General features: G+C 42.3%; 1 protein-coding gene across 1 annotated transcript in view; it reads right to left on the bottom strand.

Annotated features, from left to right (window-relative positions):
• The window catches only part of LOC128649132 (ATPase MORC2-like), a 457,352-nt gene that overhangs the window by 107,624 nt on the left and 328,041 nt on the right, over positions 1–21,687 (bottom strand). Inside the window, 3 exon segments of the mRNA XM_053702217.1 lie at positions 20,660–20,824; positions 21,357–21,683; positions 21,685–21,687. The exon segment at positions 21,685–21,687 is cut by the window's right edge and continues 36 nt beyond it. Of these exon segments, the coding sequence (XP_053558192.1) occupies positions 20,660–20,824; positions 21,357–21,683; positions 21,685–21,687 (495 nt within the window).

The following is a 21,687-nucleotide window of genomic DNA, read 5'->3' as shown; positions in this document are numbered from 1 at the left end:
GAGTGAGTCTCTGCCCAGCGAATTATCTTTGAGACTTCTAACATCGCTAGGGAACTTCTTGTTCCCCCTTGATGGTTGATGTAAGCCACAGTCGTGATGTTGTCCGACTGAAATCTGATGTACCTCAGAGTTGCTAACTGAGGCCAAGCCTGAAGAGCATTGAATATCGCTCTTCCAGAATATTTATTGGAAGGAGTGTCTCCTCCTGAGTCCACGATCCCTGAGCCTTCAGGGAGTTCCAGACTGCACCCCAACCTAGAAGGCTGGCATCTGTTGTTACAATTGTCCAATCTGGCCTGTGAAAGGTCATACCTTTGGACAGATGGACCCGAGATAGCCACCAGAGAAGAGAATCCCTGGTCTCTTGATCCAGATTTAGTAGAGGGGACAAATCTGTGTAATCCCCGTTCCACTGACTGAGCATGCATAGTTGCAGCGGTCTGAGATGCAGGCGTGCAAACGGCACTATGTCCATTGCCGCTACCATTAAGCCGATTGCTTCCATGCACTGAGCCACCGAAGGGCGCGGAATGGAATGAAGAACACGGCAGGAATTTAGAAGCTTTGATAACCTGGACTCCGTCAGGTAAATTTTCATTTCTACAGAATCTATCAGAGTCCCTAGGAAGGAAACTCTTGTGAGTGGGGATAGAGAACTCTTTTCCTCGTTCACTTTCCACCCATGCGATCTCAGAAATGCCAGTACTACGTCTGTATGAGACTTGGCAATTTGGAAGTTTGACGCCAGTATCAGGATGTCGTCTAAATAAGGGGCCACTGCTATGCCCCGCGGCCTTAGGACCGCCAGAAGCGACCCTAGAACCTTCGTAAAGATTCTTGGGGCTGTAGCTAATCCAAAGGGAAGAGCTACAAACTGTTAATGCCTGTCTAGAAAGGCAAACCTGAGAAACCGATGATGATCTTTGTGTATCGGAATGTGAAGATAAGCATCCTTTAAATCCACTGTAGTCCTATATTGACCCTCCTGGATCATAGGTAGGGTGGTACGAATAGTTTCCATCTTGAATGATGGAACTCTGAGGAATTTGTTTAAGATCTTTTGATCCAAAATTGGTCTGAAGGTTCCCTCTTTTTTGGGAACCACAAACAGATTTGAGTAAAAACCCTGTCCCTGTTCCTCCTTTGGAACTGGATGGATCACTCCCATAACTAGGAGGTCTCGTACACAGTGTAAGAATGCCTCTCTCTTTATCTGGTTTGCAGATAATTGTGAAAGGTGAAATCTCCCTTGTGGGGGGAAGCTTTGAAGTCCAGAAGATATCCCTGGGATATAATTTTCAACACCCAGGAATCCTGGACATCTCTTGCCCACGCCTGGGCGAAGAGCGAAAGTCTGCCCCCTACTAGATTCGTTACCGGATAGGGGGCCGTTCCTTCATGCTGTCTTAGAGGCAGCAGCAGTCTTTTTGGCCTGCTTACCTTTGTCCCAGGTCTGGTTTGGTCTCCAGACCGTCTTGGACTGAGCAAAAGTTCCCTCTTGTTTGCATTAGAGGAAGTTGATGCCGCACTTGCCTTGAAGTTTCGAAAGGCACGAAAATTAGACTGTTTGGCCCTTGATTTGGACCTGTCCTGAGGAAGGGCATCACCCTTTCCTCCAGTGATATCAGCAATAATCTCCTTCAAACCAGGCCCGAATAGGGTCTGCCCCTTGAAGGGAATGTTAAGCAGCTTAGATTTTGAAGTCACGTCAGCTGACCATGATTTAAGCCATAGCGCCCTGCGTGCCTGTATAGCAAAACCAGAATTCTTAGCCGTTAGTTTAGTCAAATGAACAATGGCATCAGAAAACAAAGGAATTGGCTAGCTTAAGTGCTCTAAGCTTGCCAAGTATGTCATCCAATGGAGTCACTACCTGTAAAGCCTCTTCCAGAGACTCAAACCAGAACGCTGCAGCAGCAGTGACAGGAGAAATGCATGCAAGGGGCTGTAGGATAAAACCTTATTGAATAAACATTTTTTTAAGGTAACCTTCTAATTTTTTATCCATTAGATCTAAAAAAGCACAACTGTCCTCGACAGGGATAGTAGTACGCTTTGCTAAAGTAGAAACTGCTCCCTCCACCTTAGGAACTGTCTGTCATAAGTCCCGTGTGGTGGCGTCTATTGGAAACATTTTTCTAAAAATAGGAGGGGAAGAGAACGTCACACCTGGTCTATCCCATTCCTTATTAATAATTTCTGTAAACCTTTTAGGTATTGGAAAAACATCAGTACACACCGGCACTGCATAGTATTTATCCAGTCTACACAATTTCTCTGGCACTGCAATTGTATCACAGTCATTCAGAGCAGCTAAAACCTCCCTGAGAAACACGCAGAGGTGTTCAAGCTTAAATTTAAATGTAGAAATATCAGAATCAGGTTGCATCATCTTTCCTGAGTCAGAAACATCACCCACAGACTGAAGCTCTCCTTCCTCAGCTTCTGCATATTGTGAGGCAGTATCAGACATGGTTCTTAAAGCGTCAGTATGCTCTGCATTTCGTCTAACCCCAGAGCTATCTCGCTTACCTCTAAATTCAGGTAGTCTGGCTAATACCGCTGACAGTGTATTATCCATGACTGCCGCCATGTCTTGTAAAGTAATCGCTATGGGCGCCCTAGATGTACTTGGCGCCATTTGAGCATGAGTCCCTTGAGCGGGAGTCAAAGGATCTGACACGTGGGGAGAGTTAGTCGGCATAACTTCCCCCTCGTCAGACTCCTTTGGTGATAAATTTTTTTAAAGACAGAATATGATCTTTATTGCTTAAAGTGAAATCAGTACATTTGGTACACATTCTAAGAGGGGATTCCACCATGGCTTTTAAACATAATGAACAAGGAGTTTCCTCTATGTCAGACATGTTTGTACAGACTAGCAATGAGACTAGCAAGCTTGGAAAACACTTTAAATCAAGTTAACAAGCAAATATAAAAACATAATTTATGCTTACCTGATAAATTCCTTTCTCCTGTAGTGTGATCAGTCCACGGGTCATCATTACTTCTGGGATATTGCTCCTCCCCAACAGGAAGTGCAAGAGGATTCACCCAGCAGAGCTGCCATATAGCTCCTCCCCTCTACGTCACCTCCAGTCATTCGACCAAGGACCAACGAGAAAGGAGAAGCCAAAGGGTGTAGTGGTGACTGGAGTATAATTTAAAAAATATTTACCTGCCGTAAAAAACAGGGCGGGCCGTGGACTGATCACACTACAGGAGAAAGGAATTTATCAGGTAAGCATAAATTATGTTTTCTCCTGTTAAGTGTGATCAGTCCACGGGTCATCATTACTTCTGGGATACCAATACCAAAGCAAAAGTACACGGATGACGGGAGGGACAGGCAGGCTCTTTATACAGAAGGAACCACTGCCTGAAGAACCTTTCTCCCAAAAATAGCCTCCGAAGAAGCAAAAGTGTCAAATTTGTAAAATTTGGAAAAAGTATGAAGCAAAGACCAAGTTGCAGCCTTGCAAATCTGTTCAACAGAGGCCTCATTCTTAAAGGCCCAAGTGGAAGCCACAGCTCTAGTGGAATGAGCTGTAATTCTTTCAGGAGGCTGCTGTCCAGCAGTCTCATAAGCTAAACGTATTATGCTACGAAGCCAAAAAGAGAGAGAGGTAGCAGAAGCTTTTTGACCTCTCCTCTGACCAGAGTAAACGACAAACAGGGAAGACGTTTGTCGAAAATCTTTAGTTGCCTGTAAATAAAATTTTAGGGCACGAACTACATCCAGATTGTGCAGAAGTCGTTCCTTCCTTGAAGGATTTGGACACAAGGATGGAACAACAATCTCTTGATTGATATTCCTGTTAGTGACTACCTTAGGTAAGAACCCAGGTTTAGTACGCAGAACTACCTTATCCGAGTGAAAAATCAAATAAGGAGAATCACAATGTAAGGCTGATAACTCAGAGACTCTTCGAGCCGAGGAAATAGCCATTAAAAATAGAACTTTCCAAGATAACAAGTTTATATCAATGGAATGAAGGGGTTCAAACGGAACGCCCTGTAAAACGTTAAGAACAAGGTTTAAACTCCATGGCGGAGCAACAGTTTTAAACACAGGCTTAATCCTGGCCAAAGCCTGACAAAAAGCCTGAACGTCTGGAACTTCTGACAGACGTTTGTACAACAGAATGGACAGAGCTGAGATCTGTCCCTTTAAGGAACTAGCGGATAAACCCTTTTCTAAACCTTCTTGTAGAAAAGACAATATCCTAGGAATCCTAACCTTACTCCAAGAGTAACCTTTGGATTCGCACCAATATAGGTATTTACGCCATATTTTATGGTAAATCTTTCTGGTAACAGGCTTCCTAGCCTGTATTAAGGTATCAATAACTGACTCAGAAAAACCACGTTTTGATAAAATCAAGCGTTCAATTTCCAAGCAGTCAGCTTCAGAGAAGTTAGATTTTGATGTTTGAAAGGACCCTGTATCAGAAGGTCCTGTTTCAGAGGTAGAGACCAAGGTGGACAGGATGACATGTCCACCAGATCTGCATACCAAGTCCTGCGTGGCCATGCAGGTGCTATTAGAATCACTGATGCTCTCTCCTGTTTGATTCTGGCAATCAATCGAGGAAGCATCGGGAAGGGTGGAAACACATAAGCCATCCTGAAGGTCCAAGGTGCTGTCAAGGCATCTATCAGGACCGCTCCCGGATCCCTGGATCTGGACCCGTAACGAGGAAGCTTGGCGTTCTGTCGAGACGCCATGAGATCTATCTCTGGTTTGCCCCAATGACGAAGTATTTGGGCAAAGACCTCCGGATGAAGTTCCCACTCCCCCGGATGAAAAGTATGACGACTTAAAAAATCCGCCTCCCAGTTCTCCACTCCCGGGATGTGGATTGCTGACAGGTGGCAAGAGTGAGACTCTGCCCAGCGAATTATCTTTGATACTTCCATCATTGCTAGGGAGCTTCTTGTCCCTCCCTGATGGTTGATGTAGGCTACAGTCGTGATGTTGTCCGACTGAAACCTGATGAACCCCCGAGTTGTCAACTGGGGCCAAGCCAGAAGGGCATTGAGAACTGCTCTCAATTCCAGAATGTTTATTGGTAGGAGACTCTCCTCCTGATTCCATTGTCCCTGAGCCTTCAGAGAATTCCAGACGGCGCCCCAACCTAGTAGGCTGGCGTCTGTTGTTACAATTGTCCAGTCTGGCCTGCTGAATGGCATCCCCCTGGACAGATGTGGCCGAGAAAGCCACCATAGAAGAGAATTTCTGGTCTCTTGATCCAGATTCAGAGAAGGGGACAAGTCTGAGTAATCCCCATTCCACTGACTTAGCATGCACAATTGCAGCGGTCTGAGGTGTAGGCGTGCAAAGGGTACTATGTCCATTGCCGCTACCATTAAGCCGATTACCTCCATGCATTGAGCCACTGACGGGTGTTGAATGGAATGAAGGACACGGCATGCACTTTGAAGTTTCGTTAACCTGTCTTCTGTCAGATAAATTTTCATTTCTACAGAATCTATAAGAGTCCCCAGGAAGGGAACTCTTGTGAGTGGAAAGAGAGAACTCTTCTTTTCGTTCACCTTCCATCCATGCGACCTTAGAAATGCCAGTACTAACTCTGTATGAGACTTGGCAGTTTGAAAGCTTGAAGCTTGTATCAGAATGTCGTCTAGGTACGGAGCTACCGAAATTCCTCGCGGTCTTAGTACCGCCAGAAGAGCACCCAGAACCTTTGTGAAGATTCTTGGAGCCGTAGCCAATCCGAATGGAAGAGCTACAAACTGGTAATGCCTGTCTAGAAAGGCAAACCTTAGATACCGGTAATGATCTTTGTGGATCGGTATGTGAAGGTAAGCATCCTTTAAATCCACTGTGGTCATGTACTGACCCTTTTGGATCATGGGTAAGATTGTCCGAATAGTCTCCATTTTGAACGATGGAACTCTTAGGAATTTGTTTAGGATCTTTAAATCCAAGATTGGCCTGAAAGTTCCCTCTTTTTTGGGAACCACAAACAGATTTGAGTAAAACCCTTGTCCCTGTTCCGACCGTGGAACTGGATGGATTACTCCCATTAATAAAAGCTCCTGTACGCAGCGTAGAAATGCCTCTTTCTTTATTTGGTTTGTTGACAACCTTGACAGATGAAATCTCTCTCTTGGGGGAGAGTATTTGAAGTCCAGAAGGTATCCCTGAGATATTATCTCTAGCGCCCAGGGATCCTGGACATCTCTTGCCCAAGCCTGGGCGAAGAGAGAAAGTCTGCCCCCCACTAGATCCGTTCCCGGATCGGGGGCCCTCAATTCATGCTGTTTTAGGGGCAGCAGCAGGTTTCCTGGCCTGCTTGCCCTTGTTCCAGGACTGGTTAGGTCTCCAGCCTTGTCTGTAGCGAGCAACAGATCCTTCTTGTTTTGGAGCAGAGGAAGTTGATGCTGCTCCTGCTTTGAAATTCCGAAAGGAACGAAAATTAGATTGTCTAGCCTTAGGTTTGGCTCTGTCTTGAGGCAGGGCATGGCCTTTACCTCCTGTAATGTCAGCGATAATTTCTTTCAATCCGGGCCCGAATAAGGTCTGCCCTTTGAAAGGTATATTAAGTAATTTAGACTTAGAAGTAATGTCAGCTGACCAGGATTTTAGCCACAGTGCTCTGTGCGCCTGAATGGCGAATCCGGAATTCTTAGCCGTAAGCTTAGTTAAATGTACTACGGCATCTGAAATAAATGAGTTAGCTAACTTAAGAGCTTTAAGCTTGTGTGTAATCTCATCTAATGGAGCTGATTCAAGTGTCTCTTCCAGAGACTCAACCAAAATGCTGCTGCAGCCGTGACGGGCGCAATGCATGCAAGGGGTTGCAATATAAAATCTTGTTGAACAAACATTTTCTTAAGGTAACCCTCTAACTTTTTATCCATTGGATCTAAAAAGGCACAGCTATCCTCCACCGGGATAGGGGTACGCTTAGCTAAAGTAGAAACTGCTCCCTCCACCTTAGGGACCGTTTGCCATAAGTCCCGTGTGGTGGTGTCTATTGGAAACATCTTTCTAAATATCGGAGGGGGTGAGAACGGCACACCGGGTCTATCCCACTCCTTAGTAACAATTTCAGTAAGTCTCTTAGGTATAGGAAAAACGTCAGTACTCGACGGTACCGCAAAATATTTATCCAACCTACACATTTTCTCTGGTATTGCAACTGTGTTACAATCATTCAGAGCCGCTAACACCTCCCCTAGTAATACACGGAGGTTTTCCAGCTTAAATTTAAAATTTGAAATATCTGAATCCAATCTGTTTGGATCAGAACCGTCACCCGCAGAATGAAGCTCTCCGTCCTCATGTTCTGCAAGTTGTGACGCAGTATCTGACATGGCCCTAACATTATCAGCGCACTCTGTTCTCATCCCAGAGTGATCACGCTTACCTCTTAGTTCTGGTAATTTAGCCAAAACTTCAGTCATAACAGTAGCCATATCCTGTAATGTGATTTGTAATGGCCGCCCAGATGTACTCGGCGCCACAATATCACGCACCTCCCGAGCGGGAGATGCAGGTATTGACACGTGAGGCGAGTTAGTCGGCATAACTCTCCCCTCGTTGTTTGGTGAAATGTGTTCAATTTGCACAGATTGACTCTTATTTAAAGTAGCATCAATGCAGTTAGTACATAAATTTCTATTGGGCTCCACTTTGGCATTAGCACATATAGCACAGATGTCTTCCTCTGAATCAGACATGTTTAACACACTAGAAAATAAACTAGCAACTTGGAAATACTTTTCAAGTAATTTATTATAATAAGAAAACGTACTGTGCCTATAAGAAGCACAGAAAGAGTTATGACAGTTGAAAGTTAATAAACTGAAAGGTTATAGCATCAAATCTTTGTAAAAACATAATTTATGCTTACCTGATAAATTCCTTTCTTCTGTTGTGCGATCAGTCCACGGGTCATCATTACTTCTGGGATATAACTCCTCCCCAACAGGAAATGCAAGAGGATTCACCCAGCAGAGCTGATATAGCTCCTCCCCTCTACGTCAGTCCCAGTCATTCGACCAAGAATCAACGAGAAAGGAGTAACCAAGGGTGAAGTGGTGACTGGAGTATAATTTAAAAAATATTTACCTGCCTTAAAAAACAGGGCGGGCCGTGGACTGATCGCACAACAGAAGAAAGGAATTTATCAGGTAAGCATAAATTATGTTTTCTTCTGTTATGTGCGATCAGTCCACGGGTCATCATTACTTCTGGGATACCAATACCAAAGCAAAAGTACACGGATGACGGGAGGGATAGGCAGGCTCATTATATAGAAGGAACCACTGCCTGAAGAACCTTTCTCCCAAAAATAGCCTCCGAAGAAGCAAAAGTGTCAAATTTGTAAAATTTGGAAAAAGTATGAAGCGAAGACCAAGTTGCAGCCTTGCAAATCTGCTCAACAGAGGCCTCATTCTTAAAGGCCCAAGTGGAAGCCACAGCTCTAGTGGAGTGAGCTGTAATTCTTTCAGGAGGCTGCTGTCCAGCAGTCTCATAGGCTAAACGTATTATGCTACGAAGCCAGAAAGAGAGAGAGGTAGCAGAAGCTTTTTGACCTCTCCTCTGTCCAGAATAAACGACAAACAAGGAAGAAGTTTGGCGAAAATTTTTAGTTGCCTGCAAGTAGAACTTGAGGGCACGAACTACATCCAGATTGTGTAGAAGACGTTCCTTCTTTGAAGAAGGATTTGGACACAAGGATGGAACAACAATCTCTTGATTGATATTCCTGTTAGTAACTACCTTAGGTAAGAACCCAGGTTTAGTACGCAGAACTACCTTGTCTGAGTGAAAGATCAGATAAGGAGAATCACAATGTAGGGCTGATAACTCAGAGACTCTTCGAGCCGAGGAAATAGCCATTAAAAATAGAACTTTCCACGATAACAATTTTATATCAATGGAATGAAGGGGTTCAAATGGAACACCTTGTAAAACGTTAAGAACTAAGTTTAAACTCCATGGCGGAGCAACGGCTTTAAACACAGGCTTGATCCTAGCTAAAGCTTGACAAAAAGCCTGGACGTCTGGATTTTCTGACAGACGCCTGTGCAACAAGATGGACAGAGCTGAAATCTGTCCCTTTAATGAACTAGCCGATAAACCCTTTTCTAAACCTTCTTGTAGAAAGGACAATATCCTAGGGATCCTAACCTTACTCCAGGAGTAACGTTTGGATTCGCACCAGTATAGGTATTTGCGCCATATTTTATGGTAAATCTTTCTGGTAACAGGCTTCCTAGCCTGGATCAGGGTATCAATAACCGACTCAGAAAAACCACGCTTTGATAAAATCAAGCGTTCAATTTCCAAGCAGTCAGTTTCAGAGAAGTTAGATTTTGATGTTTGAATGGACCCTGTATCAGAAGGTCCTGTCTCAGAGGTAGAGACCAAGGCGGACAGGATGACATGTCCACTAGATCTGCATACCAAGTCCTGCGTGGCCATGCAGGCGCTATTAGAATCACAGATGCTCTCTCTTGTTTGATTTTCGCAATCAATCGAGGAAGCAGCGGGAAGGGTGGAAACACATAAGCCATCCCGAAGTTCCAAGGTGCTGTCAAAGCATCTATCAGAACCGCTTCCGGATCCCTGGATCTGGACCCGTAGTGAGGAAGTTTGGCGTTCTGGCGAGACGCCATGAGATCTATCTCTGGTTTGCCCCAACGTCGAAGTATTTGGGCAAAAATCTCCGGATGAAGTTCCCACTCTCCCGGATGAAAAGTCTGGCGACTCAAGAAATCCGCCTCCCAGTTCTCCACTCCCGGGATGTGGATTGCTGACAGGTGGCAAGAGTGAGACTCTGCCCAGCGAATTATCTTTGATACTTCCATCATTGCTAGGGAGCTTCTTGTCCCTCCCTGATGGTTGATGTAAGCTACAGTCGTGATATTGTCCGACTGAAACCTGATGAACCCCTGAGTTGTTAATTGGGGCCAAGCTAGAAGGGCATTGAGAACTGCCCTCAATTCCAGAATGTTTATTGGAAGGAGACTCTCCTCCTGATTCCATAATCCCTGAGTCTTCAGAGAATTCCAGACAGCGCCCCAACCTAGCAGGCTGGCGTCTGTTGTTACGATTGTCCAGTCTGGCCTGCTGAATGGCATCCCCCTGGACAGGTGTGGCCGATAAAGCCACCATAGAAGAGAATTTCTGGTCTCTTGATTCAGATTCAGGGTAGGGGACAAATCTGAGTAATCCCCATTCCACTGACTTAGCATGCACAATTGCAGCGGTCTGAGGTGTAGGCGTGCAAAAGGTACTATGTCCATTGCCGCTACCATTAAGCCGATCACCTCCATGCATTGAGCCACTGACGGGTGTTGAATGGAATGGAGGACACGGCATGCATCCTGAAGCCTTGTTAACCTGTCTTCTGTCAGGTAAATCTTCATTTCTACAGAATCTATAAGAGTCCCCAAGAATGGAACTCTTGTGAGAGGAAAAAGAGAACTTTTCTTTTCGTTTACTTTCCATCCATGCGACCTTAGAAATGCCAGAACTAACTCTGTATGAGACTTGGCAGTTTGAAAGCTTGAAGCTTGTATTAGAATGTCGTCTAGGTACGGAGCTACCGAAATCCCTCGCGGTCTTAGTACCGCCAGAAGGGCGCCCAGAACCTTTGTGAAGATTCTTGGGGCCGTAGCCAATCCGAATGGAAGAGCTACAAACTGGTAGTGCCTGTCTAGGAAGGCAAACCGTAGATACCGTTGATGATCTTTGTGAATCGGTATGTGAAGGTAAGCATCTTTTAAATCCACTGTGGTCATGTACTGACCCTTTTGGATCATAGGTAAGATTGTCCGAATAGTTTCCATTTTGAACGATGGAACTCTTAGGAATTTGTTTAGAATCTTTAAATCTAAGATTGGCCTGAAAGTTCCCTCTTTTTTGGGAACCACAAACAGGTTTGAGTAGAACCCTTGTCCTTGTTCCGACCGCGGAACTGGATGGATCACTCCCATTAATAACAGATCTTGTACACAGCGTAGAAACGCTTCTTTCTTTATCTGGTTTGTTGACAACCTTGACAGATGAAATCTCCCTTTTGGGGGAGATAATTTGAAGTCTAGAAGGTATCCCTGAGATATGATCTCCAGCGCCCAGGGATCCTGAACATCTCTTGCCCAGGCCTGAGCGAAGAGAGAAAGTCTGCCCCCCACTAGATCCGGTCCCGGATCGGGGGCTCTCGGTTCATGCTGTCTTTGGGGCAGCAGCAGGTTTCCTGGCCTGTTTGCCCTTATTCCAGGACTGGTTTGGTTTCCAGCCTTGTCTGTAACGAGCAACAGCTCCTTCCTGTTTTGGTGCAGTGGAGGTTGACGCTGCTCCAGATTTGAAATTCCGAAAGGAACGAAAATTAGACTGTCTAGCCTTAGCTTTGGCTTTGTCTTGAGGTAGGGCGTGGCCCTTACCTCCTGTAATGTCAGCGATAATTTCTTTCAACCCGGGCCCAAATAAAGACTGCCCCTTGAAAGGTATATTAAGTAATTTAGACTTAGAAGTAACATCAGCTGACCAGGATTTTAGCCACAGTGCTCTACGTGCCTGTATGGCGAATCCAGAGTTCTTAGCCGTAAGTTTAGTTAAATGTACTACGGCCTCCGAAATGAATGAATTGGCTAGTTTAAGGACTCTAAGCCTGTCCATAATGTCGTCTAGCGTAGACGAACTAAGGTTCTCTTCCAGAGACTCAATCCAAAATGCTGCCGCAGCCGTAATCGGCGCGATACATGCAAGGGGTTGCAATATAAAACCTTGTTGAACAAACATTTTCTTAAGGTAACCCTCTAATTTTTTATCCATTGGATCTGAAAAAGCACAGCTATCCTCCACCGGGATAGTGGTACGCTTAGCTAAAGTAGAAACTGCTCCCTCCACCTTAGGGACCGTTTGCCATAAGTCCCGAGTAGTGGCGTCTATTGGAAACATCTTTCTAAATATTGGAGGGGGTGAGAACGGCACACCGGGTCTATCCCACTCCTTAGTAACAATTTCAGTTAATCTCTTAGGTATAGGAAAAACGTCAGTACTCGCCGGTACCGCAAAGTATTTATCCAACCTACACATTTTCTCTGGTATTGCAACGGTGTTACAATCATTGAGAGCTGCTAAGACCTCCCCTAGTAATGCACGGAGGTTCTCCAATTTAAATTTAAAATTTGAAATATCTGAATCCAATCTGTTTGGATCAGAACCGTCACCCACAGAATGAAGCTCTCCGTCCTCATGCTCTGCAAGCTGTGACGCAGTATCAGACATGGCCCTAGTATTGTCAGCGCACTCTGTTCTCACCCCAGAGTGATCACGCTTGCCTCTTAGTTCTGGTAATTTAGACAAAACTTCAGTCATAACAGTAGCCATATCATGTAATGTTATCTGTAATGGCCGCCCAGATGTATTAGGCGCCATAATATCACTCACCTCCCGGGCGGGAGATGCAGGTACTGCCGCGTGAGGCGAGTTAGTCGGCATAACTCTTCCCTCGCAGTTTGGTGAAATTTGTTCACATTGTACAAATTGACTTTTATTTAAAGTAGCATCAATACAGTTAGTACATAAATTTCTATTGGGCTCCACCTTGGCATTGGAACAAATGACACAGATATTCTCTGAGTCAGACATGTTTAACACACTAGCAATAACTTGCAACCTGGTTATAATCTTTTTTAGCAAAAACGTACTGTGCCTCAAAGAGGTACTTTAACGATTAAATGACAGTTGAGATAATGAACTGAAACAGTTATAGCATCAAGTTTAAAAATAACACAACTTTTAGCAAAGGTTTGTTCCCATTAGTAAATAACTAAATTTGACATAAAAAATTATAGAGTAACGTTTTTATTCACAGTCAATAAAAATTCTCACAGCTCTGCTGAGAGAATGTACCTCCCTTCAAAGAATTTTGAAGACCCCTGAGATCTGTCAGTGAACCGGATCATGCAGGAAATATAATAGTAGCTGACTGGAATTTTTTGATGCGTAGCAAAAGAGCGCCAAAACGGCCCCTCCCTCTCACACACAGCAGTGAGGAGAAACGAAACTGTCACAATTTAAAGCAGACAACTGCCAAGTGGAAAATAATGCCCAAACATTTATTTACTCAGTACCTCAGCAATGTAAACGATTCTACATTCCAGCAAAAACGTTTAACATGACAATATTTATTAAAAGGATTAGTGACCTTTAACAGAGTAGTTCCGGTGAAAAACCATTCCCAGAATACTGAAGTGTATACATACATGTCATTATAACGGTATAGCAGGATTTTTTCATCAATTCCATTCAGAAAATAAAAACTGCTACATACCTCAATGCAGATTCATCTGCCCGCTGTCCCCTGATCTGAAGCCTTTACCTCCCTCAGATGGCCGAGAACAGCAATATGATCTTAACTACTCCGGTTAAAATCATAGTAATAAACTCTGGTAGATTCTTCTTCAAACTCTGCCAGAGAAGTAATAACACGCTCCGGTGCTATTGTAAAATAACAAACTTTTGATTGAAGTCATAAAAACTAAGTATAATCACCATAGTCCTCTCACACATCCTATCTAGTCGTTGGGTGCAAGAGAATGACTGGGACTGACGTAGAGGGGAGGAGCTATATCAGCTCTGCTGGGTGAATCCTCTTGCATTTCCTGTTGGGGAGGAGTTATATCCCAGAAGTAATGATGACCCGTGGACTGATCGCACATAACAGAAGAAAAACACAATTTTAGCAAAGGCTTGTTCCCATTAGCAAAGGATAACTACCCTGATAGCAGAAAAAAAAGTTACAGAAATAAACGTTTTTTATCACAGTCAACTACAATCTCACAGCTCTGCTGTGAGTGATTACCTCCCTCAAAACAAGTTTTGAAGACCCCTGAGTTCTGTAGAGATGAACCGGATCATGCAGGAAGTACAGTGAGCTTCTGACTGAATTTTTTGATGCGTAGCAAAAGCGCCAAAAACGGCCCCTCCCCCTCACACACAACAGTGAGAGAGATCAGTAAACTGTCATAAATTAAATAAAACAACTGCCAAGTGGAAAAAAAATAGTGCCCAAAATATTTTATTCACCCAGTACCTCAGAAATGAAACGATTTTACATGCCAGCAAAAAACGTTTAACATAAATTAAGTGTTATTAAAAAGCCTGTTGCTAGTCCCTGCAAATTAGGCTAAAGTCTTATGCACACAGTATAATTCCAGTGAAGTGCCATTCCCCAGAATACTGAAGTGTAAAATATACATACATGACAGCCTGATACCAGTTGCTGCTACTGCATTTAAGGCTGAGTTTACATTATATCGGTATGGCAGAATTTTCTCATCAATTCCATTGTCAGAAAATAATAAGCTGCTACATACCTCTTTGCAGATTAATCTGCCCGCTGTCCCCTGATCTGAAGTTTACCTCTCCTCAGATGGCCGAGAAACAGCAATATGATCTTAACTACGCCGGCTAAAATCATAGTAAAAACTCAGGTAGATTCTTCTTCAAATTCTACCAGAGAAGGAATAACACACTCCGGTGCTATTATAAAATAACAAACTTTTGATTGAAGGTATAAAACTAAGTATAATCACCATAGTCCTCTCACACATCCTATCTAGTCGTTGGGTGCAAGAGAATGACTGGAGGTGACGTAGAGGGGGGGAGCTATATGGCAGCTCTGCTGGGTGAATCCTCTTGCACTTCCTGTTGGGGAGGAGCAATATCCCAGAAGTAATGATGACCCGTGGACTGATCACACTTAACAGGAGAAAAACGGTACTGTGCCTTTAAGAGAAACAAATTTTGTCAAAATTTGAAAAACAGTGAAAAAAGGCAGTAAATCAAACAAAATTTTTACAGTGTATGTAATAAGTTAACAGAGCATTGCACCCACTTGCAAATGGATGATTAACCCCTTAATTCAAAAAACGGATAAAAAAAAACGATAGACACAACAAACTGCCACAGCCTGCTGTGGCCCTACCTTCCCCAATAAACGACTTTGGAAAGCCTTTGAGCCCTTTAGAGATGTCCTATAGCATACAGGGGACTCCTGAGGGAAGCTGGATGTCACAGTTTTTAATTTTAACTGCACCAACTGTAACTTTTATACTACAACAGTGGAAAGCCTCAGGAAACTGTTTCTAGGCAAAATTTAAGCCAGCCATGTGGAAAAAACTAGGCCCCAATAAAGTTTTATCACCAAAGCATATATAAAAACGATTAAACATGCCAGCAAACGTTTTATATTGCAATTTTATAAGGGTATTACCCCTGAGAGTAAGCATGACACCAGTCGCTATTAAATCACTGTATTCAGGCTTAACTTACATTAATCCGGTATCAGCAGCATTTTCTAGCATTTTCCATTTCTAGAAAAAATTGTAACTGCACATACCTCATAGCAGAGTAACCTGCACGCCATTCTCCCGCTGAAGTTACCTCTCTCCTCAGACATATGTGAGAACAGCAATGGATCTTAGTTACAACCTGCTAAGATCATAGAAAACTCAGGCAGATTCTTCTTCTATTTACTGCCTGGGATAAAATAGTACAACTCCGGTACCATTTAAAATAACAAACTTTTGATTGAAGATAAAAAACTAACTATATTTCACTGCTCTCTCTTACTACCTCCATGCGTGTTGAGAGTTGCAAGAGAACGACTGGATATGGCAGTTAGGGGAGGAGCTATATAACAGCTCTGCTGTGGGTGTCCTCTTGTAACTTCCTGTTGGGAATGAGAATATCCCACAAGTAATGGATGATCCGTGGACTGGATACACCTTACAAGAGAAAAGAAGTACTATCTTCCATAGGAATAGTAGTACGTTTAGCAAGAGTAGAGATAGCCCCATCATTTTTGGGGATCTTTTCCCAAAACTCCAATGTAACTGCTTGCAAAAGATACAAATTTTTAAACCTTGAAGAATGAATAAAAGTAGTACCAGGCCTATTCCATTCCTTAGAAATCATATCAGAAATAGCATCAGGAACTGGAAAAACCTCTGGAGAAACCACAGGAGATTTATAAACAGAATTTAAATGTTTACTAGTTTTAGTATCAAGAGGACTAATTTCCTCAATATCCAATGTAATCATCACTTCTTTTAACAAAGAACGAATACACTCCATTTTAAATAAATAAGTAGATTTGTCAGTGTCAATATCTGAGGAAGGATCTTCTGAAACAGATAGATCCTCATCAGAGGAGGATAATTCAGTATGATGTCGGTTATTTGAAATTTCATCAACTTTATGTGAAGTTTTAAAAGACCTTTTATGTTTATTAGAAGGCGGGATGGCAGACAAAGCCTTCTGAATAGAATCAGCAATAAAATCTTTTAAATTCACAGGTATATCTTGTACATTAGATGTTGAAGGAACAGCAACAGGCAATGTACTATTACTGATGGACACATTCTCTGCATGTAAAAGTTTATCATGACAACTATTACAAACCACAGCTGGAGATATAATTTCCACAAGTTTACAACAAATGCACTTAGCTTTGGTAGAACTGTTATCAGGTAGCAGGGTTCCAGAAGTGATTTCTGAGACAGGATCAGATTGAGAAATCTTGCAAATGTAAGAGAAAAAAACAACATATAAAGCAAAATTATCAATTTCCTTATAAGGCAGTTTCAGGAATGGGGAAAAAATGCAAACAGCATAGCCCTCTGATAGAGAAAAAGGCAAGAGGCATATAGGAATGGGGCTTAAAATAATGAAAATATTTGGCGCCAAGTATGACACACAACAAACAGAATTTTTTTTTTTTTTTTTGGTGCCAACAACATCCGGAAATGATACACTTGCATCATTGAAGACACAACCTTGTGAAAGGACGCGGCGTCAACTAAGAGGCCGGAAATTACGAATGTGCGTCATCAAACGTAACTTCGCGCCAAAAATGACTCAATATACTTTGGCATTTTGCGCCCTCGCGAGCCTAATTTTACCCGCAAATTTAAAATAACAGTCAATTTGAAAAAAGACTATACCCCAGGTAAGAAAAAAAAATTCCTAAAAAATGCATTTCCCAGATATGAAACTGATAGTCTGCAAAAGGAAATATACTGAAAACCTGAATCATGGCAAATATAAGTACAATACATATAGTTAGAACTTTATATAAATACATAAAGTGCCAAACCATAGCTGAGAGTGTCTTAAGTAATGAAAACATACATACCAAAAGACACCCATCAACATATAGCAGATAGCCAAACCAGTACTGAAACGGTTATCAGTAGAGGTAATGGAATATGAGAGTATATCGTCAATCTGAAAAGGGAGTTAGGAGATGAATCTCTACGACCGATAACAGAGAACCTATGAAATAGATCTCCCGTGAGGAAAAAAAAACTCCCTTCACATCCCTCTGTCACTCACTGTACTCTGAGAGGAATCGGGCTTCAAAATGCTCAGAAGCGCATATCAACGTAGAAATCTTAGCACAAACTTACTTCACCACCTCCATAGGAGGCAAAGTTTGTAAAATTGAATTGTGGGTGTGGTGAAGGGTGTATTTATAGGCATTTTGAGGTTTGGGAAACTTTGCCCCTCCTGGTAGGATTGTATATCCCATACGTCCCATACGTCACTAGCTCATGGACTCTTGCCAATTACATAAAAGAAACAAACAAATTCCAACGTTGCTTTTGTCAACAGACGCAGAGAAGGCTTTTTACCATGTTAGCTATTCTTTCCTTAGAGCTGCTTTACAAAATTTTGGATTTAGAGACACAACTTTAAACAGAATCTTTCCTCTCTACTTTGCCCCTAGTGGCCGAATCTTTAATGGCATCTTATCCCCTTTTAAGATAAACTGCACTAGACAGGGATGCCCCCTATCTCCCCTCCTATTTGCCTGTGTCATAGAAACACTAGCAACAAAGATTAGACATAATTGCTTAATATCTGGTATCCCAATAGGCAACACTGAACATAAACTTTCTATGTTTGCCAATTACATATTATTCTCCCTCACTAACCCTGAGACTAAAATTCCTGCCCTAATGGCAGAGCTGAATTAATTCCATAACCTTTTAAACTTCCTTATCAATTACTCCAAATCCGTCATTCTGGATATCTCCACTGCTATGCACTTAGTAAACAAACAACTACCATTAAAATGAATATCTTCCCAAGACTGTTATTCATTATACAGACTCTTCCTATTCCAATCCCTCATAGCTATATCCCGAATATGCAAAATATTCCCAGTTCCTTTATTTGGAACATGAGCCCCCCAGAATTAATACAATAACTATGCAGCTTCCTAGGCCACTAGAAGGCATGGGAGTACCCGATTTAGATGCTTAGAAACAAGCTATTTTTCTACAGAGATGTGGTTCCTCTTAAAAACAAAAACCACTGAGATCCCCAATCTAGGAGGCCTTTGTTGGCAGTCAAATGCCCTCCAAATAAGCAATAATATTATAAATTCTATAACCAAAGAAAATTGACATGGAAACCAGCTAATAGGAAAAAACCCTACATATCCTCTAGACTTTCTCCCCTAACATGACTTATTGCAAACTCTGAATATTCCCTGAGCAACCATACATTAAAAAACAGCCTTTCCTCGTACACCACCGACCTATTTATCAAATTACAAATGATGACACAATATGTTCACAATCAGAACTTCTAGAAGGGCTACAATTTGGTTTACCTATATACAAGTGCACAATTACCTCAGACAACAAATCAACCCAAAATGATCCGCCCCTTAAAGGGTAAGTCATCTTTTTACTCATACAGATAAAGTTTACTAGGATAAATAGTTCAAACTGTAGCCCAAATTTAGCTAAATATATCGTTTTCAAGTAAAATTACTTACTACATGTCCCTCAGCCCTTTTGAAATGGCCGCCAGCCCACTCCACTATTTCATCATCCCCATCATCCTTCCTTACTCTTCTGCCAGTGATCACAGTAACTTTGCGATCCTCCGCATTCCCATTTTTGGCACATGCGCAATGAGCCGATTTTAGTGAAGGGGGCATTTTGAAGCAGGAACTAAAAATAACCGCTCAGTATCCTAGCGGTTCCTATATGTGGCGGACCAGTGGGCATTTCTTCATCTACCGGTAACAGAGCAGTTCCTACTTCTGCATAGAATTGTAATAGGTATGTGAAGTATAAGCTTATTATCATATGAAGACACATACCTATTACAAGCCTATGCAGAAGTAGGAACTGCTCTGTGACCGGTGTTGGGCAAAAACATGGCCACTGTTTTATAAGTTTCCCGTTACCAGATGTCCTTGAAAAGGTATTTAATAGCAATGATCACAAACTAGCAAGACCCCAGCTGAAGAAATTGTAACAACCATACCTTATTTTGTAGTGATGCTGAAAAACATTACATATCTCGCTGAAAATTCCCCTGCACTCTGCCTTATCTATGTAATTTACATGAACTTGTATCCTCAGAAGAAGAAAAAAAGTTTCTGAGTTACGTCACAGTGCTGAACTAACTGGTGAGTTATTGCTTCCCCTTTTGCACTGAGTGTTTCCCAGGTTCCAAACAGCACCTGGAAGTGTGAAATCTCCCTGGGATGTTTGGAGTATACACGTGTGTGTATAGATGGATAGAATAGCTAGATAGAATGGACACACTCACATAAAGTACATATAAAACATCCTCATGCATTACAAGCATAAATCCCAGGAGTCCTCAGCTCGTCAGTATGTCATTAGAGCAGAAGCGGCAGAGCAGGATTTTTCCTGGCACTAACACTTTGTTAGTCTGACAGCCCAGAAGTTGCAGGGCGGCTCACACTCCTGTCACTCAGTCTGATGCTTTACACTGGTTGGCTGACAACGCCCCACCTTAGCCCACTCCCTGCATGTGAACACGATTTACACACACAGACAGCAGTGAGCAATGTAATAGCAGCCTGTAGCTGTCAGAGCTTCCCTGTCTGGGTTATACTATGGATCTATGCAGATTGTCCTCATTCTGCCCCTTTCACTTTACAAGATATGGGGCTGTGGGATTCATCTCATGGTGAGTAGTCTAGTGGCACTGACCTCTGGCAGAGTGCATTAACCAGACAGGTGACAGGCATATGGCAACACAGAGTTGGCGCTGCGGAATCTGTTGGCGCTCTACAAATACCTGATAATAATAATACTGCATACAGAGGTATGCTAAGCACCGGGCAATGTCTATAACACACATTAAACTGACCACAAAGGGGTGATAATGAGGAAGGTGACAAGTAGTGGTCACTGTCCATATACCATGTTATTTTGACTTCAGAAAGGTGACAAGCAGGGGACAGTTTAATGTGTTGTAAAGACATTGCCCGGTGCTTAGTACACCTCTGTATGCAGTATAACTCTGCGTTGCCATATGCCTGTCACCTGTCTGTTAATACACTCTGCCAGCGGTCAGTGCCAGGTCAGCCCTGAGATAAGGGTTCTGTCTGCAGAATATTAGATACAAGGTAATCACAGAGGTAAAAAGTATATTAATATAACAGTAGGGTTGTGCAAAACTGTGGAATAGTTAATAAAGGGATTATCTGTCTTTTAAAAAAATAATAAATCCAAACCACTGACCTTAATGCTCTTGAGTACATTATACTATCTAATAAATAACGTCCTTTGCCGCATGGTAAAATATACATTTTTTGTAGAAGTATTTTCTTACCTTCACTTCTACCTCATTTGAGTCTTTCTTTTCTTGTTTCACTTCCACCATCTTAGAGCGTTTGGGTTTTTCAGGCTTTCGAGTAATTACTAACTCTTCCTCCTCTTCTTCTTCCTCATCCTCAGGATCTCTCTGCAGAGAACTTCTTTTTCTAAAGGTGCTCACCTGAAATGGGTAAAAAAAAAATCAACACATAAGCAGACATATATGAGCAGAAAACAGAGATACACTTAAAAGGACATTAAAATCAAACTTTCATGATTCTGATAGAGCATGCAATTTTAAGATATTTACTTATATTGTTAAATTTGCTTTGTTTTTGGCCATCACTGCATACCTAAATATTGGTGGCTACACATAAGCATTTTGTCATTGGATCAGCAGATGCCCTCAGCTAGGTCCTAGTAGTGTATTGCTTTTCTGGAGCGGACTTTAACTATGTATTTACCACCTCTACAGGGGTGCTAGATAAAAGGAATAGTTTCATAATGAAATGCTCTAACAAATCAGAGCATTTTCTTTTTAAACTTATGTCATTGTAAAGCAAGTAAACCAAAGCAACCAAAGGGTAAAAAAAGGTGCAAGAATGCACAAATGTTACATAAAAAGAAACATACTGAAATTAAGAATATATCAAACAAAGCTGTTAAAAACACAGAAAGACAAGGAAATTCAAACAATACAAAGACAAACTCACCAGAGGAGATTTTAATGGAGCAGGTCTCTTAGACATCACTGTTTTGTTGTTTTTATGACTTGGAGATGGCGTTGTGGAAGGTCTAGAAGATCGAACTTGTGAGACAGAGGGCAAAATAGTGCTTTGCAAAGATCTCAATATGGAAACTGGTTTGGTGTTAACCTTGCCAGTATTATTCGATCTAACAATAGCTGTGTTTTGTGTTTGCGTTTTTGAAGTGCTAGCCAGCTCACGGCTAATTCGTGTTGGTTCTGGCTTTTTAACTGTACTGCCACCTCGCGGTGCTGGTGGACGGATAATCTCCTTAAGCACAGCAGGAAGGGGGGGGTGA

This window comes from Bombina bombina, chromosome 2 (genome assembly GCF_027579735.1).
Source record: "Bombina bombina isolate aBomBom1 chromosome 2, aBomBom1.pri, whole genome shotgun sequence".
Classification (NCBI taxonomy): Eukaryota; Metazoa; Chordata; class Amphibia; order Anura; family Bombinatoridae; genus Bombina; species Bombina bombina.
Note: the sequence above shows the minus strand (reverse complement) of the source record. Positions and strands in the feature narration are given on the sequence as shown.